This window comes from Drechmeria coniospora, chromosome 02 (assembly GCF_001625195.1).
Source record: "Drechmeria coniospora strain ARSEF 6962 chromosome 02, whole genome shotgun sequence".
NCBI classification, from domain to species: Eukaryota; Fungi; Ascomycota; class Sordariomycetes; order Hypocreales; family Ophiocordycipitaceae; genus Drechmeria; species Drechmeria coniospora.
Genome location: NC_054390.1, coordinates 8,527,240 through 8,553,622, shown reverse-complemented (window position 1 = coordinate 8,553,622; position 26,383 = coordinate 8,527,240). Strand labels below are relative to the sequence as shown.

The window sequence follows — 26,383 nt, the reverse complement described above, 5'->3', positions numbered from 1 at the left end:
AGTCGAGGACATCTCCTTTTCCCCCCTCATCCGACTCGGATCAATGCGATGCGCCACTTTGCCCGTCGTTAATCTTCAAACAGGTATCCATTCGATGTGGCAGGAATGCAATACGCTTTTGAGGCCGTTAAAATCTGCTATAATCCCATCTATTAGATTGTGAAACAGAACGGCTCAACAGTTCTTTAACATCGGCCAGTTGGTGAAATGATGGACGATATACACCGTACCAACGACACCCAAGAGAAGGTATCATCAAGTTGGGTAGATGGATTATACGTACGGACACCTAGAGGCATAACCGGATTTTTTTTTTAAAATGTTTCTTCTTTTTTGTGAATGTTGGACCACGGTGACCCAGCCCCCGGAACACGTCCTCGCTGCCGTTCAATTGCCTCCGTCAAGTGCTCTTTTGCAGCCCTGTCCAGCCCTTTCCACCCTTCCTCTCTCTGAATCCAGTACCTGCCGACGTCCATCATATTGACCGTGCAATTTTCGGAGACTTTGATCTTTTCGTCATCAAGGATGGCAATGCCGAGCGGTCTGGGCCGTGTCCCGCAAGCAGCCCATGCCGTTACCGACTTGTCGCCGCTACCTCGCTCTGGAAAGCTCGTTAACGGCGGAAAAGGCGAGGGCGCAGAGCGGCAACGGGATCTCACCAAAACGGAATAATGGCGGCCACAACCCAGCATGCGGTTTGGCATTGTCCAAAGGCCAGGTTGCAAGCAATCACAGTTGCAGGAGCAGTGGCGCCAAGGGTCACCCCCCAGGTGGCACCAGCTGCGGCATAGCAAGCCATCACGACGGCCGCGCAGCCAGCCTGGCAGGTACCGTATGCTATGGGGCCTGCAGCGGCCGACCCAATAAGTAGGCTCGCGGTAGTCTTGAAGAATCGCATGGCCAAGAAGGAAGGAAAGGATAAACTGCAAATTGGTTCTGATCGAATGGAGGCGGGGAGATTATGAAGGCAGCTTTTATTTCCATCACCCGTCTCTTGAGGTTGGACGCAATGAATTCTTGACACCGAATGGGGTGAACACTTGACACTGGATGCAGTGAAACTTTTGCACTGGATGCAGTGAATTCTTGACACGGGATGCAGTGAATTCTCGAGAGTAGATGCAGTGCATCTGGACGAAATCAATGAATTTGCCATGCTCGCCATTGACTCGACCACTGCTCGCAGCATGTAATTCTGGCGGAAAGTAGCCTGCTTGCTCTCTGGTGCCACTTCAATTGGTCCATTTCTTTTCCCCTCACAAGTAAGGCCGGAATTCGTTGAAATGCAGCGCACCGCGACGTTTACGTGGCTAGGGGTGTTGAGCATAGAATCAACCTTAAGGTGCAGGCATGGGAAAATGCTGCGGAAAATGCACGCAGTTACGGAACGGATGAAGAATCTGCCTCGTATTGAAATATTCTGGCTAGCTATATACTCATCCATATCATGTCGTATGCGCCGACCAACTCTGAGCGCATGGTGTATTTGAACACATCATCGTGCTAGCAGGCAACCACATGATAGCTGGTGCTGCGTTGGCTGTTTTGACACCAAAATTCCTTTTTTTTTTTGCATTGAGCATCTCTGTAGGATCAAAGTTCCGAGGTACCATCCCTTTTGACGTCTCCTCTCCCGCACCACAATACCTGTTGGCTATTGTGGGAAGCAGGCTGAAAGCCTCAGCGGCTCGCACACGCTTGGAAGCAAGCGTACGTGGATATAATTCGTGGCACGACTGCCGCTGGACCGGCTACTGCGTCGTTTTGGACCAATGAAGGCAACACTCCTGCGGCTGGTCGACATCGGTTTTCTAGCATCGTCGGTTCGTCGTTGTCGCTGACGTTTCTTTCGTCTATCCGCCAGGCCAGCCGTGACCACGTGAGTAGGTGTGTACAGTGCACCTACATGAACTGTTGGGAAAGGATACTGTACACGTATGATTACAGGAGAACAGGCAGGGAGCTGCACGTGTACGTAGCACACCCAAATGCACAAAGTACACCCAAATGCACAGTGCATGCTCAGGTATCAAAGTGCAGTCCGGCTTTCATGCAATATTACCTATCAATTACTTGCCAGTACGGAGCACAAGTGCTCCGTACAAATGGATGACTAACCGATTGTTGCCCAGTAAGCAACCAACCACAGATGGGTTTAGTACCTACTCCGTAGAATAATAATACTTGCCGATTCCCACATCATCGAGTGCATCATCCGATCTCCGAGCTGCGGATCGTGCACCGAGCTCTCCATTCGACCTTGCCCCGGAGCCAAGAGACTGGTGCAGGCACCGACCGGCTGCTCATCCCCTGACGGCACGGAACAGGTACGGAACGGAACCGTCGGCCGCGCGCTGGCAGATGTGAAGCGCAACTCTTCAGGCATTACCTTCCAGCACCCGCCCGCAATCTCTTCCGTGACGGAAAATTTTGGGCCAAGCGAGCCGTGGCGTCCTCGACGTCAGCCATCGCTCCCTTCGCTCGTCGTCGGGAAATGACGGCCGTCTCCCGCTCCCACTCCTTCGCCATGGAGAGGAAGGAGAAGGCAGAGGAAGAGCCAAGGGCGACGGAAAGGGAGGCGGCAAGCAAGCACGAGAACGAGTGCGCGAACGAAGCGGGAAAAGCAAAAAACGAGGCGGTCATGGCGGCGACCAACTCGACGACGGAGGCCGCGAGGCCGGCGGAAGCCCAGCAAAAGCAAGGACGGAACGAGCAGGAGGGGACCAGCCGCACTCGTACGCGTAAGTGTCGTCGTCCACTGATGGTCGTCCATCGATCTGCCCATCTGCCTTCATCTCCTGTTGTCTCATCTCGTCACCCGATGGCTCGGCTACTAGCTGCTAGGCCGACACGCTGCCAGCTGATGCCCGAGCCGTGGTGGCGGCACGAGTGCAAGCGCCTGCCGCCGCCGATAGGCATGCTCTCTACCCTACCGACGAGCACGACGTTTGCACTCCCGCACGTTGCACGCACGATACCATATACGTGTACTCCGTACACCTGTCTACAGTACTTGCCTACTTGCCGCACCGAGCCTACCGGCAGCACCGAGTTCACCGGCAGCACCGAGCCTACGAGCAACGGCGGTGCTTGGTAGCAGCGGGCTCCTGGCCAGCTACGAGTGGGAACCAGTCATTCCTACTACATGCGCCGGCACCACCATCGATGCGGCACACCGATGCGGTACGGTGCGTGCTCGGTGGTAGATGATGGCTGCCGTCCTGGCCTGGCCTGGCCGGATGCCAACTCCCCTTCTCTGCCTGCCGACCTTGTCTTGGAAGCACGCCGCACCAAGGGTCTGGTTGGCCCACCGTCGCCTGTGGCGCCGGCCTTGGTCCTGCATTCCTCGCCGCACGCAGCACTATTCCATCAGCCTCATTGTTCCCGACGAGGGCTAGGTGGTCGAGCGAGTGCGCCGACGACGTTGGATGGGTGCGTGTTCGTGCTCTTGCGTGTACACGTAAGTCTGCGTGTACACGTGCAGGTGCGGTCTGTCCGTGTTCATGTGGACGCAAACCCTGCCCGCTCTGTACATGTACATGTACATGTACTTACACCTGCCGGTACTTTTTCTACAGCGCAACTGTACATGCACTGCAAGTACTCCGTACGGAGCGCAGGTACCTGCTGACTCGGCGCGGGAGCGCCGTGCGGCGTACGGAGGATGAAGAGTACTTGCAGCGCTGTGCCTGGTACCCGTCGTGCTTGGTACACCGTGCCCACCGCAGGTAGTACCTGTACATGGTGGGCAGCAGCTCGCCCTTTCCGTCGTTGCGTCATGCACCGCTGCTCGTGCTCGACAACCCCATCATCTTTGCCTCTACCTGCACCGAATACGTGCCTCCTTCATCCCTCCATCCTCTCCTCCGCCTCCTGTCGCCCTCACTTGGCAGCCCATCTATCCTCCTTTGTCTTTTTTTGCTTGCCTAGCACATCTCACCCCTCACCCCTCACCGTTCCCCTCGTCGCCCCTCTCGATCATCACGCCTCGCCCCTCGAACGGCGGCCCTCGAGCTTCCTTTCATCGCCACCCGTCACCTTGCACGCCGGCCGTGCCAGCCAGGGGTGCCGTTTTGCTCCTTGCCACGGCCGCCGGGAGCGAGCGAGCAAAGTGCCGCCGTCCTTGGGCGATACGATCCATCTCTCTCGGCCGATACCTGCCTCTCAGAGGGCCGGGTCGGACGGTCGAGCAAGCTCCCGCACGCACGCCCACTCCCCTCGGGAGCCCGCACATGACGACGAAGTGAGTGAAGTGAGCCTCTGGTGCTCGCGGCGGCCAAGCTGCTGGCCAGTGCCCGCAACGCGACCGGCCCGTTCTCCTTGACGACGCTCAACCATCGACCCTGCCCTGTCCGTCCCCGCCTTCATACTCGTGTCGACCCCGCCAATGCCTCTGCTATCCCCTCCTCCACCCTCCTCCCAATCATCGGCCCGATGGCGACGACAGCAAGCACGCTCGTGTGCCCATCACACCGCCACGCCACCTGCTGACCTTCCGCCTTCGCAGCCGCTCAACCGTGCTCGCCTTCTGTTCCGCGGCGCCAACACCCCGCAAGCGCACGCGAAGCGACACGATCCTCGTCGGCCCCCTCCGAGCCTCTGTCTGACCCCGACGCCGCCATGATCTTCTCCGACTTCTACAAGGGCCCGCGCTCGCCCTTGGCCAAGCTGCGCCATCAGCCCCCTCAGATCCAAACCGAGCCGCTCGAGGAAACCCCCGACTGGCTCGGCGCCGAGTACGCCGATCTCCTGAGCAAGGACAAGACGAAGCAGAAGGAGGCTGTCAAGCGATACCTCTCCGACAAGGTCAAGACGGACTGGCAGTTTACTTGGCCTGCTCAGCCGAGTGCCACACCGCCTCTCGAACCAGAACGTCGGCCGGGCCAGGATGATGAAGCCTGGACCCAGGCTCCACCCGACGAGCACCAGGACGACGCTTGCCAGGACGCTGCCCATCAGGGGGGTGGCCTCGCCGGGTTGGACGGAGCTGTCTCGGACGCCTCGGACGACGACGCCTCGGACGACGACGATGCGCGATCCGTGTACAGCATCGTGTCCGAAGATGCCGTCCACTATCGCCCGAGAATGGAGTGGACCTCCGACCTCTCTGATGACGACGAAACCACCGTCGACCCTGCAGTCGATGCGCACCCTGCCGACGCCTCCGTCCCCGACAAGCGGACTCGCCGCCGGAGGGCCTTGCGAGAGGAGCTTTCCTGGAACGACGGCCTGGCCTGCTTCGAGGCGCGACGCGATGCCTGGACCGGTGCCCGAACCGTCCGCGTCCGCCACAAGCCCGCCACCCCTCCTTCATCCTCTCCCCGCTCGCCCCGACGCTTCTTCTTCCTCCACTCGCTGTCGGCGTCGCCACCCAGCTCGGCGCCCGTCGCCGCCGCCCCGAGTGCCGACGGCTCCGGTACCCTCTCCGACGGCTCGTCGGTGGCCCGCGAAGGAAACGGCCAGGAGCTCAAGAGGCGGCAGTCGTCCATCTCCGACGCAACCTCGCCTCGCCTCCATCCCGTCGAGACCTTGTTGCCACTCGGCCCGCCCCTGCTCCCCCCGAAGAATCCCCTGCGGGCCTCCATCAACCCCAACGTCTACCTCAGCCTCTACGACAAGGTGACGCTGAGCAACCTGCAGCCTGCCTGCCCCGTCAACCTGTCCGACATGGTGCGCTCCTGCGTCGCCGGCTGGAAACGCGACGGGGAATGGCCCCCGCGATCCTCCATCGCCGAGCATGTCATGGCGGCTCGCAAGAAGAAGCGAGCGTCCGCACCTTCGGCAGGGAACGACCATCACGGTACCTTTACGAGGCGTATGAGCTTTGGTCTTCTCGGACGCGACGACGATGATCTTCGACCAGCCAAGGGGATCCGCCGAAGCCTTCAGAAGGCCTTGGGAATTGGTCCCGTCCCTGGCGTCGAACCTGAGCCGGTCAAGGGCGGATGAGCGATGAATCGAGTCGCGAGTTGAGCCGTGGGCCCGACGGCTTGTTTGTGCTTGTCGAGTAACCGAGTTTGCCTCCGATGCTCGTGCCTGCTTCGAGGCTCATCGGCACTGTGCCCATGGGTATCGCGTCGCGACCGAGGGGACGGCCCTGCATGTATCGCTTTCTATCACATCATTGCTGGCGCTTGGCAGATACCACTATACATTTGAATCGTCACCTTCACCTTGTCCGTTTTGACTTGTTCCACACGTCACGTTCGCAAGCACGGCGGCACTGGTGACGGAAATTGGCTCATTTCCAATGTGCCATCGATTTGGCCTATGGCATCTGCATACGTATATATACGTCTCTACACGCATGCATACCATTTCCAAGTTACATGACTTCCGACAACATGGCCTTTGGTTCCTGCACAATAAAGCGTGCCATATCGACCAGCTCGTCGAGCAGACCCTTGGCAAACTCGCCCCAGCTATCCACCGTGACAATCTCGAGCTTCATCTCGTCTCCGTCGATGTAGGCCTGTACCTTCCACTCGCGCAGCGGTTCCTCGTGCAGGTACAACGTCTCCAGCCGACCGCTGGCGGCTGAAAATGGCAATGTCTCCACGTGGGCGACGTCCTGGTGCACGACCGAGTCGAACCAGTCCGGCGTTGTGGACAAATCCCAGTCTGTGCACCGAGCCATGATTTCGCCGAGCCCTATGGCCTCGTGGGCGGACGAGGCGACATGCTGGTGCTGGATGTGCGTGAGGAGATCGAGGACAGTCCAGCAAGGATCGAAGCGTACGCGCACTGGAACGTACTGCCAGCAGGGCCCCGTGACAGCGCCGGCGTTGGGGAAGTCGATGTTGCGGCCGCTGACGACCTCACCGAAGACGACGTCCCGCAGGGAGAGACGCCGGGCAAGGCAGAGAGCCCAAGCGGCCGTGGGGAGGGTGGCCACCGTGATGTCCCTAGGGCGGGAGTAGATGTCGACTGTCCTCTGGACCGCAAAGTGGTTGCTCCTCTCGACGGGAATGTCTGGCTTGAGAATCGTCATGGCAGAGCCGGCGAGAAGATCGCGCCAATACGGAATGCTGGCAGCGGCACATTGTCGGACGACGTGGCCGACGTAAGATGAGAATGGGACCGTCTTCTGGACGGGCTTGCCTTCGTACAGTGCGGAGAGCTGGCCGAGGAGGATGGGTAGGCATATTTCGTCGTACTGCGCGTGGGAGAGGCGGAATATGAGGCATGCTTGGCCAGCCGGAGAAGATTCGACGAGGAACCATTTGACAAAGGCCGAGCCGAGCGGTTGGCTCGTCATGAAATCGAGCCGGCAGAGCTGCCGAGCAAAGTCGTCGACGCCGCTGTCAACTGTATACTTGACAACGGAAGCGCCCAAGTCTTCAACGACGACGCCGTACCCCTGGTTTTCGTGCTCGACAAAGACGGTTCGGAGGATCTCATTTTGGGAAACGAGCTCCTCGCAAGCTCTGGAAAGACGATCCTTGTCTATGGCTGCGTCAAAGAACACGAGCTCGTACCGGCAAGAATACCTTGGGAACTGCGTTGTTCCTTTGACGGCAACCTGCTGCAGCGGAAGGGTAGGCAGAACATTGACAATTTTCCAATCTTTATTCGCAAGCTGCGGTTTCAACGCGGTCTCGACAAATCCGCTGGCGTCCTTGGCATCAAGAAGAGAGTATGGTGGAACAGGTTCGGTCACCTCATTCGTTGGGACCTCCTCTTCCAGGATGCTAGCCATTTCGTACAGAGAACGCTTTTGGAACATTTGCACGACGGTCAACTTGATACCATCGATACGGGCGTCGGAGACGAGCTTCATGGCGGCAATGGAGTCGCCGCCTAGTAAAAAGAAGTTGTCATCGAGACCGATATCGTCCTCTTGAATAGGCAGTACTCGAGACCACAATTTGCGCAGCTTCCTCTGTCGCTGAGAGGTAACCGACAAGCGTTTCTTGGGCAGCTGCTGGAATGCCATGTTGCTTGCTTGCTTAGGACCCGCCTTGACAAGTTGAAGGTGGCCACCGGCATCGTATTTGGCGAGCTTTCCAGTATTGTAGAACCCGCCGTCAGCTTCGCAGACGCGCAACTGGTCCACCCAAGCTGGTGTCGGGACCGGGGCAAGATGCAATTCCCTGGTGCTCTGCACGATCAGCTCACCGACGGCACCAAGGGGGACTGCCCGGTTGCTGTCCCTTGCATCGACAATGCATCCAAGCAGAGAACCCTCGAAGGCTTGGAGAACCGGATCGGCCTTGCTTGCGATCATGTGAGCCCTCAGCTCGCCCAAGTTAGTCTCGGACAGAATTGAAATGTCTCCAAGGCGACCAGTCGCCTTTCCGTACAGCACCTGTGCGACGTGCGTGAACTGATCCAAGATGCGCTGCATCAAGGGTGAGGTCACGGTCGTGGAGTCGAAGCTTGCCATGACAAGGAAGCCTTTGGGGTCGAGGGAACACACTAGCATGAGCGCGTATGTGTTGAACTTGAGAGCCTCCTGGGCAGCCTCGGCATCACCGGCCGGTACCAACCGATTGGCGGGCAAGTCTTCACCTTGCAAGACATCCCCTTCTGTGCTGGGGTGAAGAACAAGTCCAGTACGCAACTCGCACGCTTCGAGAGCGTCCGGGCTAAGTTTGCGGATGTGCTGCAGGCCAAAGTGCTCGTGGGGAATTTGCGCAACATTTTGTTCCTGAATCGCTTGGAGATACTCGGCCACGGGCGTGTCTCGGTCGACCTGGACTCGCACCGGAACGGTAGTGATCATCGGTCCTTCAATCTCTTCGGCGCCCACGATCGGCACATTGCGGCCTGTGAGCGTCTCTCCGAAGACAACGTCATGGCCGTTGATGTACTGAGAGACGACCAGCGCCCACGCTGCTCGAATGACCGTCGCGACTGTGAAGATGGATGCGGGCGAGTTTTCCAGCGGTACATAGACTTCGAGCAACGAGTCGGCCTGCGTTTGGTAACCCTGGAAGGGAAGCGGGGGGAACTGAGGACCGGTGGCACCCTTAAGCTGCTCCCTCCAATACGCTGCCGACTCGATTCTATCCATACTTTGCAGATACTTGATGAAATGCTTGAACTCAGCCGGCCGAGTCAATGTCTGCCCCTGGAAGGCCTTGTTCACGCGATCGACAACCAAGGGCATCGCCCAGCCGTCATACAAGGCGTGGTGCATGGTCAAAACGAAGCTAACGCTGCTTCTCGAAACGTCGTTGATAACGGCATATCGAACAAGTGGCTTCCCGGTCTCCATGTCGTCGTTTCTGTCGGATGTGAGATACTCGTCTAGGTTCGAACCGGAGTACCACTGGAGCTTTCCCTTGACGACGACCTGGACGAGCCCCCGACCCGAGACTTGAACGATTCTCGTTCTCAGGATCGGGCAATCTTGCTTTGCGCTTTCAAAGGCGGCAATGAGTCTCTCAGCCGTTGCCGTGTCTGGCAGCGACACAACTCGCTGCGCGATGTACGCCTCCTTGACCTTGGCGGAAAGAGCCATCAAGGCCTCCTGAAGTGGAGTGCACTGATAAATGTCTTCGACGAGGTCTGGATCGACGGAGCAAAGATTGGCCACTTGCCTTTTCGCTTCATCGGTGTCCCATTCTGCATCCAGCAACGAAAATGGATCGATTGCATGTTGAATTTCATCCGAAACATCCGCTGCTCTTGCCGCCATGGCGCTAAGAGAAGGGTTCGTGAAGATCTCGGCGACGGTCAAAGCCAGACCTTCCTCTCTTGCGGCGGCAATCAGTCTCATCGCTCGAAGGGAGTCTCCTCCAAGGGCAAAGAAATTGCTGCTCTTGTATATTTGGGCGGCTTCGCCGAGAACATTGCGCCATGCTCGCTGCAGCTGTTTCTCCCGATCCGTTTCCGGCTCGTCCTCTCGATCGCCTGCGGAACCAGCGCCAGCGAACCTTTCCCGCGGGATGGAGAGTCCCATCTCACGAAGTTGCTTTCGATCCGTCTTTCCCGAGACCAAAGATGGCATATGGCGAAGGGTACAAAACGCGGCTGGGATCATATATCTTGGTACCCTGGCGCCCATGCTTGAGTGAACAGCCGCCAGGGCCGTCGCCAGCGCAGGGGAAGGCTCAACCGTCAAGGAATCAGCATCCGAGCCTTGGCCCATGTTCGGCTCGGAGAGGAAGGCAACGAGTGACGGTGCACCGTTTTCCGGTTTCACGACTTCGGCAATGACTTTGATGCCCGACGGAAGACAGGTTTGCAGGTGGTGCTCGACTTCGGTCAACTCAACCCGCTGACCACGTAGCTTGACCTGTTGGTCTTTTCTCCCGACAAATTCGATGGATCCGGAGAGACCCGGTTCGTACTTGACCAGATCCCCGGTCTTGTACAAGCGGCCCCGGCGCCCAGGGACGGATTCGCACCCTCGGGTGAGCCAGCGCGGGTCTTCGATGAAAACCTCGGCCGTCTTTTCGGGCTCGCCCAGATAGCCAACGCCCACGACTGGCCCTTCGACAAGGAGCTCGCCGACCTCGCCTATGGGCATCAGGATATCGTGGTTGTCGGGATCCGTTATCCAAATGGACCCGCCCACGCCTTTCCCGATGCCCGTCGACAGCGCGACGGTGTTGTTGATGGTGCAGCCGACAGTACACTCGGATGGGCCGTAGGCGATGACGAGACTGGTTGATTTCCCCCACACGGCGGCATCGCTCGCCGAAATCGGCTCCCCTCCCAAGCCCAGGACGTCCAAGGAGGGTATAATGTCGGAGTCCAGAACGCGAGCGACCGAGGGGGTCATGTGAACCATGTTCGCACGGCTCTTTCGAATAGCACCGCTCAGGTCGTTTATGCGATCGGCTTCGGACGGAACGCAAATTCGACCACCGGTGGCCAAGGTGCAGAGCATGCAGTCGATGCTCACGTCGAAGGCATAGGAAGGAAAGTCAAAGACTCGAGATCCGGGCCCGTAGCCGACGGCTTCGGCTCGCGGAATGGCGCCGCTGGTGTAATTCTGGTGGGAAATGACGACGCCCTTTGGCTTCCCGGTGCTGCCTGATGTGAAGATGACATACATTGCGGTGGATGGCGGTACTCGTGGAAGCCGTTCCTCGAACGAGATGGGCATCTGATCGAGGTGCTCCCGCGACACGGCGAGGACTTGCCCCTCCCCGCATATCATTTTACCGAGCTCGGCCTGAAGAAGGGAGGTGACGACAAGGTCAGCGCCGGTCTGTTCCACGATGGTTCGCAAGCGTGCTTCCGGCTGGCTCGGATCGGTGAGGGAAAAGGTTGCTCCGGCTTTCATGACGCCGAGCAGGGCGACAACGGCCCAGAGGGACTTTTCGAAGCATAGCGGCACGCGGGTGCCGATGTCGACGTGTTGGCGGCGCAGCTGGTGGGCCAGTCGAGTGGACAGATGATCAAGCTCTTCGTACGTTAGCGTTCCATCCCAGGCCTCGACGGCGATTGCGTCCGGTTGGCGTCTCGCTTGGTCGGTGAAGATGTCATGCATGCAGGTTTCGATGGTTGGCGGGAGCGCCTCGTTCCACCTCCAAATCTGCCCCAAGTCGCCCTCGGCTGGACGGGGGACACCGACCGCGCGCTCCGAAGGGTGTTTCGTCGCCACCGGGCAGTGCAAGGAGACATCCGGGACATGAGCGGCTCGGCTCCCGCTGCCGGCATCGCCATCGATTGTTCGCATCGCTCCCGACGAATTTGGTGAAGGAAGATGGGCAGAAGGGAAAGGTAAAGGAGATTGAAGGAGGAGCATCAACTCTTCTTCAAGTTTCGTCGACCATCAGTGCCTGTCCGCGATGCGTCCGACGGCGATTCCGCGGGCATGGTAGGACAGCTTGGCACCGGCAGCTGCAGGATAAGGGTATTCGTCGGCGGGGAGGGCAAATGTACGATGGCGGTGCGTGCTGCGGCGGCGGCCATGCATCCCATGACCCGACGATCTTCTGATCCAATCTCGCCGATGAAACGAGGCCCAGTACTCGCCCTCGTACCGTCCACCTGCTCGGGCTCGGGCTCGGACTCGTACAGACGGACGCACGAACGACACGGGGTGGTAGGTAGGTGGAGGTAGGTGTCGATGCATGCCGCAGTTGCAGTTGCTGGTACGGCTGACCGTTGCCAGCCGGGCGGCGAGGTTCCACGGGATTTCCATGCGAGGTTCCACGGGTGTGTCCGTAGCGAGGCAGCGAGATGCAGGATCGGCAGGGTGGCGGTCCAATGAGGGAGCGAAGACTTGGAGGTACACGAAGGAACTTGCAGGGTTCTGATCAGATAATGGGACGTCGAGAAGTTGTACGCACAAGTAGGGGTATGCAGTGCGGAGCTCACGGACGGAGTAGAGAGTCGAAAAAGGTGAGCGATGGCCATGTGGAGATGGGATCCGTTTGGTTGCGACTTTGAGCGGAGATCCATATGCATATTGTGGTGTTTTCATGTATTAATTATCGTTGTGCGTGCCCTGCTCCGTGCGGAGTACTCGTGTACTAATTCTTCAGGTACTGGTACCCCGACACCTTTTTACAGGTACTGTAAGTACGGAGTGCAGTACTGTACATGTGTAATTACGCCTAGTGTACTCCGTACCTACTAGGTAGCTACCAGGCACCTCGTAGCACTTGTATCTAGTAAGAATTAGTGCAGTGGCTCGGCGTAATGGCATCCTGATCCATGGTACTGAACGCTTTGGAGACGTACAAGTACTCCAATACCTGGTGGTTGTGCTTGCGGCATACCCAGTAGGTTATGGAGTACATGCACATGCTGTATCATACGCTGTCCTCGGTGCTTGTCCATGGAGGTACTCGCTGTACGGAGTACTCCGTACACATGCATTGCATGTACTTTGGGTGTACATCTACGACTCGCGAGTGCGGAGCTGCTTGCATGTATTACTTACCTACCAGTAGTGGGTGCATGCACACACACAACGTAGCAACACCTAATATTACCTCCTGGGTACAATGCGGCACCCAGAGTACATACACTTACTTGCTTGTATATTTAGTAAGTAGTACAAATACATGGACGCGAAAGCTACCAAGTAATTGAAAATACGGCCAAGAAAGTCAGCGGCACTTTGTACATGTAAGTACTAATAGGGTGAGGATAAACGAGGCTGCACATGAATTCATATTAGGTACTAGGTACCTACCTAGGTACCTAGTAAGTAAGTACTGTAGATGGATGTACCTACTCCGTACGGAATACAGGTGTTGAACTTTTCCTGCCGAACCGTTCCTGGCCAGGATTCGCGAGCCGACCGTTATTACACCAGCAGGCATTTTCGCCGCACTAAAGTATGGTGCTACTGCTCCAACAGGTGCTTGCGCATATTTCCCAACAGTCACATGTACTTACTGTACGGAGGACGGAGTACAGGATGAACATTTACAGTACATGTGTACTGTAAGTCAGCAGCACATAATACCAGGACGAGGTGCCAGTTACAGTACTTCCTGTACCCATACACCACAGTGTATCGCCCAAGTACGTGTCTCTCGTCACCTGCTGTTGATGCCCTCACCATTTCGATCTCTCCCAAGAACAGTTCGAGCCAGTCTGAAAAATGGGCGTGTTTTCTTTGGACACATGCCACCTCTCCGTGCAAGGACTCTCAAGTGTCGGACGCATGCTTGAGCTGCCCAGACTGTCAGGCAATAATGCTCCACAAATCGAACAAGTGCTGATGTCCGTCACTTGGCTGGGCGCAATGCTGGGGAACAAAATGCCTCTCACTCCGTCACTTTCATGTACCATCACCGACCTTTTTTTTCTCCGTTCACCTTTACGAGTCCGTATTCGACGTTTGGGGCACGAATACGAGGGTTTACTCATTGCTACATGGTGGGTATTGTTCTCGTGTTGGTGCATGTATTCCGTTCCACTTCCGACGAAAAGCACCGGCTACTGCGCCGTACTCTGTGCTTACTAGAGGCACCTACCTGGTACTCGACGCCGTTATAGTACAAGCACTATAGGCTTACCTAGTACGGAGTACTCCGTACGGAACCCAGGATATGTACAGTACGCAGTACGGAGCACATGCCCACGTAATTACAGTACATATCCATGTGCTCCGCACGGTAAGCGTACTTGTAAGCGGGAATACCAACACTCGGCGCTCCGTACGGAGTTCCTCGGTCACAGTCCTGCGTTTCCTCCTTGTTACTGCCTGTATTGGGAAAGGCAGGACGAAAGAACCGCACGCGACTGTGCTGGAATGCATTAGCACCGATGGTGGGATTGCGGATCTCGTTTGATCTGATAAAAAAAAGGACGCTTCATCCCAGCTTTGCCAAGGCGGCACGCCGACGAGACGTGCGTGAAATACATCCCATGTACCGGTACATGTGCGTGTGGGTGTACACCTATACAAGGACTCCGTACTTACTGTACAGGACTCTGTTAGTACGTTGCAGTTGCATGTACTCTGTCGTGCCCGTGCAGTTTACAACTACTTGTAACTAATATCTAGTATGAATTACTTGCCGTTTTGGAGCACCTGCTCCGCACCAGTACTCTTTGCATCCTTGCCTCGAGCGAGTTCGGGGCGGGGAGTCAGCGGCCTGCGCTGCTGCAGACTCTGCAGGTTCGAGCCAGGGAAGCCATTCGGCACTGGTGTGTACTGTAGGTACTGGGTAGGTGGCCTACAACTACTGTACATGTACTTGGGTGTACCCTGTAGGCACTCTGTACGGAGCACTAGGCTAGTAGTTGTAAGCCCTGTGCGGAGCAAGTACACACGTACTTATGCGCGGAAAACCTGCGTACATGTGCTGGTGCATGCAGATGCAAGTGTACAGTGCGGAGTACACTTGTACTCATGTGCACGTGCCGGTACACAGTACCCAAGGTACGCCGTACACGTAATACCAAAGGCCATTGCATTGTGCTGGAAACAAGGAACCTTATCTGATCGAATCTGATCCGATGATCAGATTTCCACCTCGAGCCGTGTGCCTTGGCGAAGCTCGAAACGCGTCGAGGGCCGAGACAGCCGCCCGAGCAGGTTCGGCTCCGACATGGACGAGCACGGAGCGCCCTTTTGTCGCCATCTTTCCGGGCGCCCGACGTGATGGTGCCTACGGAGTGCGGCAACGAGTACATGTAATGCTCGCACGACCTTGCACGGACGCGGGCATCAGAGACGTGACGAGACCTGCATGCAACCTTGGACCGTCCCGGTGGGCCTTGGCTAGATTTCCCACAGCCTACACTTTTATTTTTCCTCGTCGTACGTTTCCCCGTACGACTTTCCAACCGCCGCGAGAAAGATGGCGGCCATGGCAGCGACGCAAGAAATCGTCGCTCGCCCGTCGCAGAGCCTATCCATCCTCCACGGCCCCGTCGACCCTCCCCTCGTCGACCTCACGCTCGGGGAGCTGCTGGAGCTCCAGACGTACCAGCATGGCACGAACGAGTGTCTCGTCATCCCCTGGACCGGAGCCCGCTGGACGTACAACGAGCTCAACCAGCAGAGCTCCCTGCTCGCCCAAGCCCTGCTCGACATGGGCATCGCCGTCGGCGATCGGGTCGCCATCATGGCGGGCAACTGCGAGCAGTATGCCGCCGTCTTCTTCGCCGTCGCCAAGATAGGCGCCATCCTCGTCATCCTCAACAACACCTACACCAGCACCGAGGCCCTGTACGGCATCCAGTTCTCCGACTGCAAGGTCCTCTTCACCACCCGTCTCATCGGACGCCTGAGCAACGCCGCCCTTCTCTCGGCCTTGCGGAGCGAGAAGGAGGCCGGACGGGGGCCCGAGGTTGTGCTCCTGCGGGGCGAGACGGAAGGATACGCCACGTACGAGGCGTTGGTGAGGTCGAGCCGGGGACGGAGCCGCGATCGACTGAGCCGTACCATGCGACGGGTGCTGCCGCATCAGGTCGTCAACCTGCAGTTCACGAGCGGAACGACGGGACGGCCAAAGGCCGCCATGCTCACGCACCAGTGGGTCGACAGTTGCCGGCCGTTGCCGGACGGAGCCATGGCTAACGTGCGGCAGCAACCTCGTCAACAACGCGCGCTTCATCGGCGACAGGATGCGGCTCGGCTCCGATGACGTTCTCTGCTGCCCGCCGCCGCTCTTCCACTGCTTCGGCCTCGTCCTCGGCCTCCTCGCCATCGTCACCCACGGCGGCAAGATCGTCTACCCGGCCGAGGTCTTCGACATCCCCTCCACCCTTCGCGCCATCTCCGAGGAACGATGCACCGCCGTCCACGGCGTGCCCGCCATGTTCGACTCGCTCTTCCAGGCCGAGCTGCCAGCCAACTTCAGCTGCGAGCGGCTCCGGACGGGCATCATCGCCGGTGCGCCCGTTCCGAGGTACCTGATGGAGCTGTTGGTGAACCGCTTCGGCATGTCCGAGTTCACGAGCAGCTACGGGCTGACCGAGGCGTCGCCAACGTGCTTCAACGCCTTCACCGACGACGCCATGGACATGCGCCTGACGACGGTGGGCACCGTCATGCCGCACGCTCATGCCAAGATCATCGATCGCCACGGCAACGTTGTCCCCGTCGGCACGCGGGGCGAGCTCTGCATGGCCGGCTACCAGCTGCAGGCCGGCTACTGGAACAATTCGGAGAAGACGAACGAGGTCATGGTCCGGGATGCCGCCGGCGTCCTGTGGCTCCACACGGGAGACGAGGCCGTCTTTGACGAGAACGGCTACTGCACCATCACCGGTCGGTTCAAGGACATCATCATCCGAGGTGCGTACTCTGTCCCATGCATCATCAACCTTTGTGTGCCGAGAGGGAACTGACAGGACCAAGGCGGTGAAAACATCTACCCCCTCGAGATCGAGGAGCGTCTCATGGCTCACCCGTCCATTTCGCGAGCCATCGTCGTCGGTCTTCGGGACAAGCACTACGGCGAAGTCGTCGCCTCATTCCTCGAGCGCGTCGAGAACAGCGCCAGGCCAGCCGACGACGAGCTGCGCGATTGGGTCCGCACCGAACTTGGCAAGCACAAATGCCCCTCGCACATTTTCTGGCTCGGCGAGGGCGGCGTGCCGACCGACGTTCCGCTGACTGGCAGCGGCAAGGTTCGGAAGTTTGAGATGGCCAAGCTTGGTGATGCCATTCTCCACCAGCGGGCGAAAACGTCGAGGCTGTGAAATGTGCCTCCTTGCGTACTGTTTTTTACGACTCACGGAAGCGCACATGTGGATACGGGATAAATGATGCAAATAGATGAGTGAGCATACACAATAAAGCTACGTGCTTGGGGATTTTGCATACTCAAGAATTCCTGCTTTTATTGTCGTTGCTGTTGTCGATGCTTGGGGCCGCATCCACACATTCAGGTATCACGGCGTTGGAACACTCGAGGCTGACCCTGAGAACTTGTCATGAAATGAATATCATGAACCACGGATTTCTTGTACTAAAAACGCCTTCTTCCTCCGGGTCCAATGCATCATTTATCGCATGCTCGTTCGCGTCCGCTTCATTTCACCCCCGGCTTTTGTTTTTGGCACCTACAGCTTTGGCACCAACCCAATCTTCATCCCCCCGACGGCCTTTTCATTCTCCGCCAGCGGGCACAGTTGGAAGAATCTCGCCCTCGAGCAGCGCACGAGCGCGCTCCGTTTGTGCGGCAAGTCGACAAACTTTTCGAGGCCGAAGCCGTGGATGAGATCGTACATGATGACCGTCGAGTTCGAGTCTTTGGGTTCGCCGACGACGTCCATGGTGCGCGGCTCGTCGAGGAAGAGGTAGTGCATCAGGCTGCTCCACCAAGCAGAGACCCGGTGAGGCCCGCGGAAGCGCACGTCGCCCACGAGGGAGTGACGGCCGCGGTCAAAGTCGCCGGCGTCGTAGTAGCCGCCGAGCCGGTCCTCCTGTGCGATCCCGACGTTAGTGCATGTCCGTGCATCGCCTGTCCGGATGCTCGACGGGGAATTCTACGCGTCATTCATACCTTGGCCCAGTATACCTCAAAGTAGGCAAAGTAAACGTCGTCCCACTTGGCCAGGATGGCTACCTGATGAGGATCCTCGTGAATGCGGCGCAGATACTCACGGTGCTGTTCCAGCGTGCCGGTCTCGTTCCACCCCTGCGACACGCGTGGGTCGTTTTGCCACTCGTGAAACAGGCGCAGGTGCTCGTCGTTTTCGTAATCAAGAGACACCATGGAGAATGTCTCCTTGAGGTGAGGGATCCATCGACTGTACACGACGGCGCCGGGGGCGGGTTTGGCGGGCCGAATCGGGTGCCAGGCCTGCTGGTACCGACCCGGATCTTGCGGGTCGCCCGCCGAGGCGACCGTCATTGTGTGATGCAGAGGCATGGGAGGGTACGAGGCAAGCGAGGAGGTCGGGCCGGACAAGGACGAGGGTGATTCCTGAGGGCACCACACGGGACGAGGGCCAAAGGGAGAGCCGGCGCCCTGCCAAAAGGTGCCTCGCAGTGCGAGCACGACGCACCGATCCGTCCTCGCAGAGGGTGACCGCGTCTCCTTTGCTCGCAGCGGGTGCTCGATGGCCAGCATGACGTCCGTCAGCTGCCGGGCCAGCGTCGCCGCCTTCTGGCCCCGGAGCTCGAGACGCAGCGTCTCCATGCCGGGGCGGACGGTGAAGAGGACGTAGAGCAGCAGCCAGGCCTGGGCCAGATCCGGGGCCTCGGCGCCGTCCCAGACGATGGTCGAGCAGGGCGATCGTCTCGCGCGCGCCCAGGAGCTGTTGTCGGACGCCGGGGGTAGCTCGCTCGATTTGAGGTCGGTGCGATCGGAGAACAAGATGCCGTCATCGTCCAGCTTCATGGGGAGAGGCGTCCTCGAGGAGGCCTGTCGTTCGCGGAGCTGGTATAGAGGAACATTGGGAAGCTCCTTGCGTCCCGTTGGCCGGACGGTATACTCGGTGAGGTAGGGATGAGGAAGCTTGATGACCGTCTCGTCGGCCGACAGAGACGCCAGCTGGACAACGGCAGCAGCCGCCATTGCGCAAGACGATGCGGAGGAGAGCAGGCAGACGAATGCCGATGATGCCGTGGAGCAGAGAAAGGACGGTTGGAAGTGGAAGTGGAAGTAGAACGACAAGTACAGTATGGAATAGTTGCAAGTATACGAATAGGTAGAGCGAGCGTGCTGAGCATTGGCTTGCGCTTCACCGACAACGATTCTGCCACCCGTCCGTCCGCCAAGTTCAGCACTCGCTTACACGTCACTGCTTGTACTTGCTTGCTCCGTACAGGTACATGTATGCATGAAGACGTGCACCTACTTTACGTATTGTGACCCCGTACAAGTATTTACTCTATTGTACCTGTACTTGCTTGCACGTACCGGCATGGAGTACAAGTACATGTAATATACCTACTGCAAGCACGAGGCAGGCGCGAGGGGAGTTGCGTGCCTGCCATCCCCATCGGATGCCGTTGCGGATCCGTCTCTGTGAAGCGTTTGTCAAGTGCAGCCGGCGCACCTGCTTGCTTGCTGCTCTGTCTGCTTCCCGAACCTCGGACGAAGTGGGGTCGCACAGGTCCGTTTTGCCGTCGCACACACCCCCTACTCGTACACGCCCCGGTGTACTTGGATTGTACTGTACATGTAAGTACTGTACTTAAGTACTGTACTTGTACACCTCTGTCCCCTGATCCAGGTGTTCATGTACTGTACGGAGTACTTGAGCCTAGTTGTACAAGTGCTTGTACTTACTTACACCCACATGTGCTGTAAGCAGGCAGACAGCTAATATAGTATGTAAGTACAGTACATGCACCGAGGACTTACGGAGCACTTGCTTCTACAACAAGTACCCTTCGAGTAATCACATGTACATTCACACCTGGCGGAACAGGTATCGGTACGTTGGCCGTGGAACCGGCCGGGGTAGGGGAGGCCGAAATCCATCATCGCGTCGATTCTTCGACGAGGGAAAATCGCGCAAGAAAATCTCGCAGAGAAAGGACGTCCATACCGGTCAAGACCTGGTCGCCTTGCAGGGGTCATCTTTTTCGAGGCCTTCGGCTGATGTCGGAATAATGCCTTGCGCTTGTTGGTGCTTGGGCCGGGCTGGAGGCGTGCGGATCTGATAATGAGATTTTTTACGAGTACTTGTACATTTGTACTGTACTTAGGTATAGGTACAACAGCATGTACACCTACAGTGCAAGTGCAGGTACGTACTCCGTACTAGACCTAGATATTCATGTACCTTTGCTTACCATGGTCGGACGTGCTTATTACTTTTTCTTTTATTTTACCATAACTTGTACTGTATGGAGTACTGTACTTACATGTAAGTACTAGTATGTACTCCGTACAAAGTTCTCTCTGGACGGAGAACGAAGTGGTTGTTGGAATTACCCTTTCCTGTGCTCGATGGGTTTTCAGTGGTCGCCAACACTGCAAGTACAGTGCTTACTTGGAGATACTGGTACAGTGCAGTACTTGTGCCGAGTACATGTACAACTATGTACATGTACAGAGTACTTGCATCGAGTACCAACCTGCGTCACTGTCTCATAATAGTACGATCAGATAAACATCGCAGCAAGGCATCCCCTGTCAACTTTTTTTCAGCTTCCCACACAGCTGTCATCCGACACACCCACTCGGCAGAGCAACACGACATGCGCCAACACTGACCATACGAAAAGCTGACAAGCACCTGCATTGCATGGACGTGGTACAGTTGTACTTTGCCTGTCCACGAGGCCAGCATACTCGTGCTTGCTCCGTAAGTACATCACTCTGCTGGCACATGGATGCATTCCCTTCCCCTGCTCAGCATCTGCACAAGGTAACGCCGCTGCTCCGAGCCGAATCCCCGGGCGAACCACGAGGCCGCGTTAGGAACGATGCCGGTCTCGGCCTTCAACCATCGTTCAGCGGTAGCGCGGTGCCCGTGACGTGCCCAAGAACGCCTTGGGCCACCGGGTGGTGAACCTCTTCGCTGCTGAGATTGGTACTGACGGCCAACAGCCCAACCCCCGTACGAGCTGCCGAGATCGCCCGGCGCCGCCGGTGGCTCGCATCACCAAACGCTACGCTGTGCGACCGCTCGTGACTTGATGCAGTGGCCCTCCAAACCTGCATCGGCCTTCTCTCGCTCACATCACGCTCGCCTTTCGTTCCGTGTCCATCCTGTTAGTACACTTTGCGTCGCTTCTGGCAGCACAGCGTGCACCGAGGCGCCCGTCTGGCCTCCTATTCTGTCTCATCTCGCCTCGCGGTGTCAAGTGCTGCGGCACCGACATTAGAATACCCCGTGGAGCCAGTTGGTGTTACAGTTCGAGTCACTCAGACTCGACCCTTGTCTCTCGAATCTCCTACCGCATCAGCACAGGCAGCATTCATACCCGTCATCCCTCTGGCTCAACGCCCGGATGGCCCAGTCGAATCCATCACTATTCTGGCTCCTTGAACAAAAGCCTCGCTGTGCAGTAGTCGATTTTGCAGCACGCAAGGTTTCGATTCGCTCGAGCGCGACGAGGAAATGACCGACGAGACGTCTGCCGTCATCGCGGACGGCGGGGGGTTAGGTTACGGCACCTTATCCGACCCCGGACATACCCAGGCCCACCGCGGACGGCCCGCCGGAGAGATCCCTACCAGCGAAGACTTGAGCGGCGGTGACGACCAGCTTTGGCTCCTCGACGACCGTGGCAAGGCCGGCGTCCAGGGCATCGAGGCGACGACGACGGTGTGGACGAGGACGTCTCTTCTGTCGGCCTACGCCGTGATCTGGCTCGTCTTCTTCGTCAACACGATGCAAAACGGCGCCACGAGCAGCCTCATGCCCTGGGTCACGTCGTCGTTTCGCAAGCACTCGCTGACGCCGACCGTCCACCTCATGAGTCAGATCGTCGGCGGCCTCTTCAAGCTCTCTCTCGCCAGGATCCTCGACGTCTTTGGTCGGCCTCAGGGTTACCTCCTGTCCATCTTGCTCACGACGGTCGGGCTCGCCGTCATGGCCGTCTGCCGGAACATCGAAACCTACACCGCCGCCCAGGTCCTGTACACCATTGGCTTCGGCGGCCTCGACTATTGCTTGAGCATCTTCCTCGCCGACACGTCGTCGCTTCAGAACCGAGCCCTCGTCTTCGCCTTCTCCAGCTCGCCCTATATCATCACCACCTGGCTGTCCGGACCCCTATCCGAGGCATTTCTCCACGGCCCTGGCTTCCGCTGGGCGTTTGCCACCTTTGCGATGCTGACGACCGTCGTTAGCCTGCCTCTGTACGCCCTCTTCATGCACAACTACCGCAAGGCGCAGCGCCGCGGCCTCGTCGCCAGCGGTAAGAGCGATCGCACGATGCTGCAGTCGCTTGTCCATCACGGTCGTGAGTTCGACGTCGTCGGAATGCTCCTCATCTGCGCCGGTCTCACCTGCGTCCTCCTGCCCTTGAATCTCTACTCGCGCCAAGATCTCGGCTGGCATTCCCCCCTCGTCCTCCTCTCGCTCGCCCTCGGCATCCTCCTCGTCGGCTTCTTCGTCGTCTGGGAGTCGTCGTATGCGCCCGTTCGATTTGTTCCCTACCGTCTGCTCATGGACCGCACCGTCTTCGGCGCCTGCGTCCTGGCCTGCGTCACCTTTGTCAGCTTCTACACCTGGGATGCCTACTTTCCCTCCTTCCTGCAGGTCGTCAACGGCCTGTCCGTGACCCAGGCCAGCTACGTTTCGCAAATTTACAGCATCGGCTCCTGCTTCTGGGCGCTTCTGGTCGGAATCGCCATTCGCAGGACGGGCCGCTTCAAGTGGTTGGCCCTCTACTTTGGCGTGCCGCTGCTCATGGTCGGCGTCGGCCTGATGATCTGCTTCCGTCAGCCCAACGTCCACGTCGGCTACCTCGTCATGTGCCAGATTTTCATCGCCATTGCTGGCGGCACCATTGTCGTTTGCGAGCAGACGGCCGTCATGGCGGCCACGTCGCATGAGCACGTTGCCATCGTACTGGCCATCGAGGGCGTCTTCGCCTCCATCGGCGCCGCCATCGGCCTCACCGCCGCCGCCGCCATCTGGCAGTCCGTCTTTCCGAGAAAGCTTCGGGAGTATCTACCCGAATCGGAGCTGAAGCACCTCGACGAGATTTACGGACGTCTCGACGTCCAGCTGTCGTATCCCTTGGGTTCGCCCGCACGCATCGCCATCCAGAGAGCGTACGGCGATGGGCAGAAGACGATGCTTCTCAGCGGCACCACCGTGCTGGTCGTCGCCCTCGTCGCAACGGCCATGTGGCGCGATATCAATGTCAAGAACATGAAGCAAGTAAGGGGCAACGTGATGTGAGGCGAATATTTGACCACGAGAAAGGCGTACGCGATGCTGTCCAAATGAGGAGGACCCGAGATGATGTCGGAAATAGAGAGCTCATTCACCGGAGCAAATCATCATGTATTCATTTGTGCCAGATAGGCGTCTACGCCCGTCTCTCTCAGTCGACTCGCCTTGTCCTGCACCTGCTTCTCGTTTTGGGCCTGATATTCCACCATCTTCTCCTGCATCTCAGGCATGAAAGCGCCCAGGAATCTGATGGCTAAAAGGGCGGCGTTGACTGAATTGTTGATGCCCACAGTGGCCGTCGGTACGCCTCGCTGTCTTCATTAGTCCCTCGACGGCCCAAGATGGACGACGATGGGCCTCCTGCGTGGGATCAGGGGACTTACGGGCATTTGCACAATACTTAGCAGGGAATCCATGCCATCCAAATGCGTTGCTTTCACGGGCACGCCGATGACGGGCAATGGTGTGTAGGCTGCAATCATTCCGGGCAAATGAGCAGCGCCTCCGGCGGCGGCGATGATGACTTTGATGCCGCGCCCGGCAGCTTGGGTGGCGACCTCGGCCATCCGAGCAGGTGTCCGATGTGCCGATGTGATGTCGACTTCCCACGGGACGCCAAATTGGGTCAGGATGTCGATACCTGCCTTGAGCACGGGAAGGTCGGAATCCGAGCCCATGGTGACGAGGACTAGCGGCGTGGATTGGGCCATGGTGTCGGAGTTGTCCAAGTCACTCGAATTTCGTCAGGCTCACTAGAGCAGAGTTCGGTGCAACGTTTTGGCGTGCGGTTCTGGTGGGAGAGAGAAGGCCGAATTGCTGGCGGGATCGGAGGTGCTTTTGCTAGGCACCGCGAGCACCGACGATGCAGCTGTACGCATGGAATTTTATACCGCTGGTTCACATCGCCATAGCGGTGAGGCGTAGTACGGCAACACACGCACAAGCACTGTGCTGTAGTTGTGCATGCACTGTATGCAGGAAATCATAGTATGCCATTATGTAATGCACCAGTGTCAATTGACCAATGGCAGCCTGCCGAGCCACTATCGCCAGTGCGCTCCGTTTTTCTCACTGTGCAGCATACTGTATGTACGTACTCCGTACCTTCGAGCTACTATACATGCAGGACTCCGTACTTCCTTTCCTCAGCCTTTGACCACAATTACAACATCAAGCTCCATTGACTGGCCCTTCTTCTCGATGGACTGGGCATGTCGAGTTCATTTTAGAACGCCGGATATGTCGAGATATCGATTCTCAACAGCCCAAAGCCACATGGCAATCCACGACGGCCGTCTTCCCAGCTAGCACATTGGCGACGGCATCCCTCAGGACGAGCTCAAGCTTCTCTGCCTTGGTTACGGTCATGGCATGGACATCGCCAGCACCAGCCGCGGCGGCAATGCCCGCGTAATCCGGGCATGGCTTGAATGAGATGTTCAGTTCTTCGTTTGTTGCGTTCAAGGCTTCCCCGTCGGGATGTACCAGCCTGTATGAATTCCTCGGCGCGTTCCAACCTGCGTTCGTTCGAATCGTTCGTTGATCAGCATCCTTCCTCACCCATCCACCACCACCGCAATCGAGAACATACCGTCATTGTTCAGCACCACGGTCAAGATGGGGATGCTGTAGCGCTTCGAGATCCAGTATACGCTCCCCGGGATCGAGAACATATAGGTACCGTCACCCACAATCTGGCAGACAAACCGTCCTCGGCCCTCGGCGTCGGTCGCCAGCTTGATGCCCAAAGCACCACCGCCCGACCAGCCGAGGCCGCCGCCGCCGCAGTTGATCCACGAACCTGGCTGTGTTGGCCTGACGTTGTCATGGATGAAGCCCGTGTTGGTCACGGCCTCGACTACCCAGATTGTGTCTTGGGGACAAACCGAACGGAGAACCCTGCTGAGATGACCGGTGCCGAATCGTCCATCCGCACGAGGCTCCGCTGCCTGGGCTATCTTCTCCAGTCTAGCCGCGTACGACTGCAGACGAGCTTGTTCCGCCGCCGCCTGGTCCTTTGCCCTTGCCGCAAGAATGCTGGCTGCGTGGCTCTCTTTGAGGCAGTCGAGAATCTGCCGCATGGCCGTCAGTGCATCCGCCTTGTACCGTGCCTCGGATTCGATGTAGAAGAGGGGCATCCGCTCCTTGAGGGGATCAACGTCTATGTGGAATATACGGGCTTCGTCTATGGGCTTGCATCGAGTTGGGATCCAAGGCACGTCGCAGTCGAGCACGAGGATGAGATCCGCATCTGGAACGGAAGCATCAACCCCTTGCTTCGTCCCCAGCCAGGCCGGATGGTCGGCAGGAAAGCACATGTCGCTCCCGGCGGCATCGAGCACTCGCAGGCTCTTGATGGCGTCGGCCAGCTCAACCAATGCCGCCGGGATCCTATGGTTTCGTCCGGAATATCCGGTAATCAGGAGCGGCTTCGCGGCGACTGCGAGTGCTTCGGCGATGCGATTGGCGTCCTTTGACGGCAACCCCCCCAGGGTAACGGGACCCCAGTGAGGCTGATGGAGCGTGGAAGGCTTCACTTCGGCTTCCATCACCTCCCGCGCACTGCATAGGTACACGGGTCCCTGTGGGGAGCTGGTGGCGAATTGGAGAGCGCGGTTGATCATCTGCTTGATGTTGACGCCCGTCTTGATCTCGGCCGCATACCGGCAGTACTGGCCGACGATGGCCTTTTGATCGGGTACATCTTGCAGCCAGTGAATGAACTCTGTCCGAGAGCCAGGCAGCTCGCCCTCTTGCGTAAAGGGCGACATTCCGGCGAAGATGAGAACCGGCGCTCTGCCGCTCGAGGCATTGTGCACTGCGACGCCGAGGGCCTGGGTGCCGACATCAACGTGGACGATGACGCATTGCGGCTTTCCGCTGAGACGAGCGTACCCATCGGCCATGGACATGGCAACCATCTGTCGAGGGATGATTAATGACCCGAGCGCGGACAAAAGAATACGATGCATTCGTGTCGCCATGAGCCATTACCTCACTGGGACAAGTGATGATGCGCGGGAACGAGCCGGTGCACTGCCCGTTCACCATCGCCTCCATGAGGCCGGGATGATCGGAACCCAAATTGACGAAGCAGTGCGTCACACCGGCCTGACAGAGGGCCTCGAAGAAGGCAACCGATGCTGTATACATATTGAAAGCTGTGCCGATGCTCGTGAACAGGCAGCTTCCTCGGCGC

General features: G+C 58.0%; 9 protein-coding genes across 9 annotated transcripts; 4 read left to right on the top strand and 5 right to left on the bottom strand.

The window, feature by feature from the left end:
• Positions 1-2,527: 2,527 nt before the first annotated feature.
• Positions 2,528-3,097, top strand: DCS_05477 (uncharacterized protein; the record flags this gene model as incomplete). Its single annotated transcript, XM_040802780.1, has 3 exons — positions 2,528-2,741; positions 2,861-2,946; positions 3,011-3,097. 3 exons carry the CDS (start codon positions 2,528-2,530, stop codon positions 3,095-3,097), a joined length of 387 nt encoding a protein of 128 aa, XP_040657813.1.
• Positions 3,098-4,620: 1,523 nt separating this feature from the next.
• DCS_05476 (uncharacterized protein) lies at positions 4,621-5,949 on the top strand (the record flags this gene model as incomplete). Its single annotated transcript, XM_040802779.1, has 1 exon — positions 4,621-5,949. One exon carries the CDS (start codon positions 4,621-4,623, stop codon positions 5,947-5,949), a length of 1,329 nt encoding a protein of 442 aa, XP_040657812.1.
• Positions 5,950-6,325: 376 nt separating this feature from the next.
• On the bottom strand, positions 6,326-11,635 carry DCS_05475 (peptide synthetase; the record flags this gene model as incomplete). Its single annotated transcript, XM_040802778.1, has 1 exon — positions 6,326-11,635. The coding sequence occupies one exon, from the start codon at positions 11,633-11,635 to the stop codon at positions 6,326-6,328; it is 5,310 nt and encodes a 1,769-aa protein (XP_040657811.1).
• A 68-nt stretch (positions 11,636-11,703) lies between these two features.
• On the bottom strand, positions 11,704-12,369 carry DCS_05474 (uncharacterized protein; the record flags this gene model as incomplete). The annotated part of the gene is made up of 1 exon (XM_040802777.1): positions 11,704-12,369. One exon carries the CDS (start codon positions 12,367-12,369, stop codon positions 11,704-11,706), a length of 666 nt encoding a protein of 221 aa, XP_040657810.1.
• Positions 12,370-15,224: 2,855 nt separating this feature from the next.
• DCS_05473 (uncharacterized protein) lies at positions 15,225-17,073 on the top strand (the record flags this gene model as incomplete). Its single annotated transcript, XM_040802776.1, has 3 exons — positions 15,225-15,901; positions 15,957-16,666; positions 16,730-17,073. 3 exons carry the CDS (start codon positions 15,225-15,227, stop codon positions 17,071-17,073), a joined length of 1,731 nt encoding a protein of 576 aa, XP_040657809.1.
• Positions 17,074-17,436: 363 nt separating this feature from the next.
• On the bottom strand, positions 17,437-18,896 carry DCS_05472 (acetylase; the record flags this gene model as incomplete). Its single annotated transcript, XM_040802775.1, has 2 exons — positions 17,437-17,799; positions 17,880-18,896. The coding sequence occupies 2 exons, from the start codon at positions 18,894-18,896 to the stop codon at positions 17,437-17,439; spliced, it is 1,380 nt and encodes a 459-aa protein (XP_040657808.1).
• A 2,500-nt stretch (positions 18,897-21,396) lies between these two features.
• Positions 21,397-23,190, top strand: DCS_05471 (uncharacterized protein; the record flags this gene model as incomplete). The annotated part of the gene is made up of 1 exon (XM_040802774.1): positions 21,397-23,190. The coding sequence occupies one exon, from the start codon at positions 21,397-21,399 to the stop codon at positions 23,188-23,190; it is 1,794 nt and encodes a 597-aa protein (XP_040657807.1).
• A 101-nt stretch (positions 23,191-23,291) lies between these two features.
• DCS_05470 (uncharacterized protein) lies at positions 23,292-23,894 on the bottom strand (the record flags this gene model as incomplete). Its single annotated transcript, XM_040802773.1, has 2 exons — positions 23,292-23,495; positions 23,568-23,894. 2 exons carry the CDS (start codon positions 23,892-23,894, stop codon positions 23,292-23,294), a joined length of 531 nt encoding a protein of 176 aa, XP_040657806.1.
• A 547-nt stretch (positions 23,895-24,441) lies between these two features.
• DCS_05469 (uncharacterized protein) lies at positions 24,442-26,337 on the bottom strand (the record flags this gene model as incomplete). Its single annotated transcript, XM_040802772.1, has 3 exons — positions 24,442-24,701; positions 24,776-26,105; positions 26,179-26,337. The coding sequence occupies 3 exons, from the start codon at positions 26,335-26,337 to the stop codon at positions 24,442-24,444; spliced, it is 1,749 nt and encodes a 582-aa protein (XP_040657805.1).
• Positions 26,338-26,383: the final 46 nt, after the last annotated feature.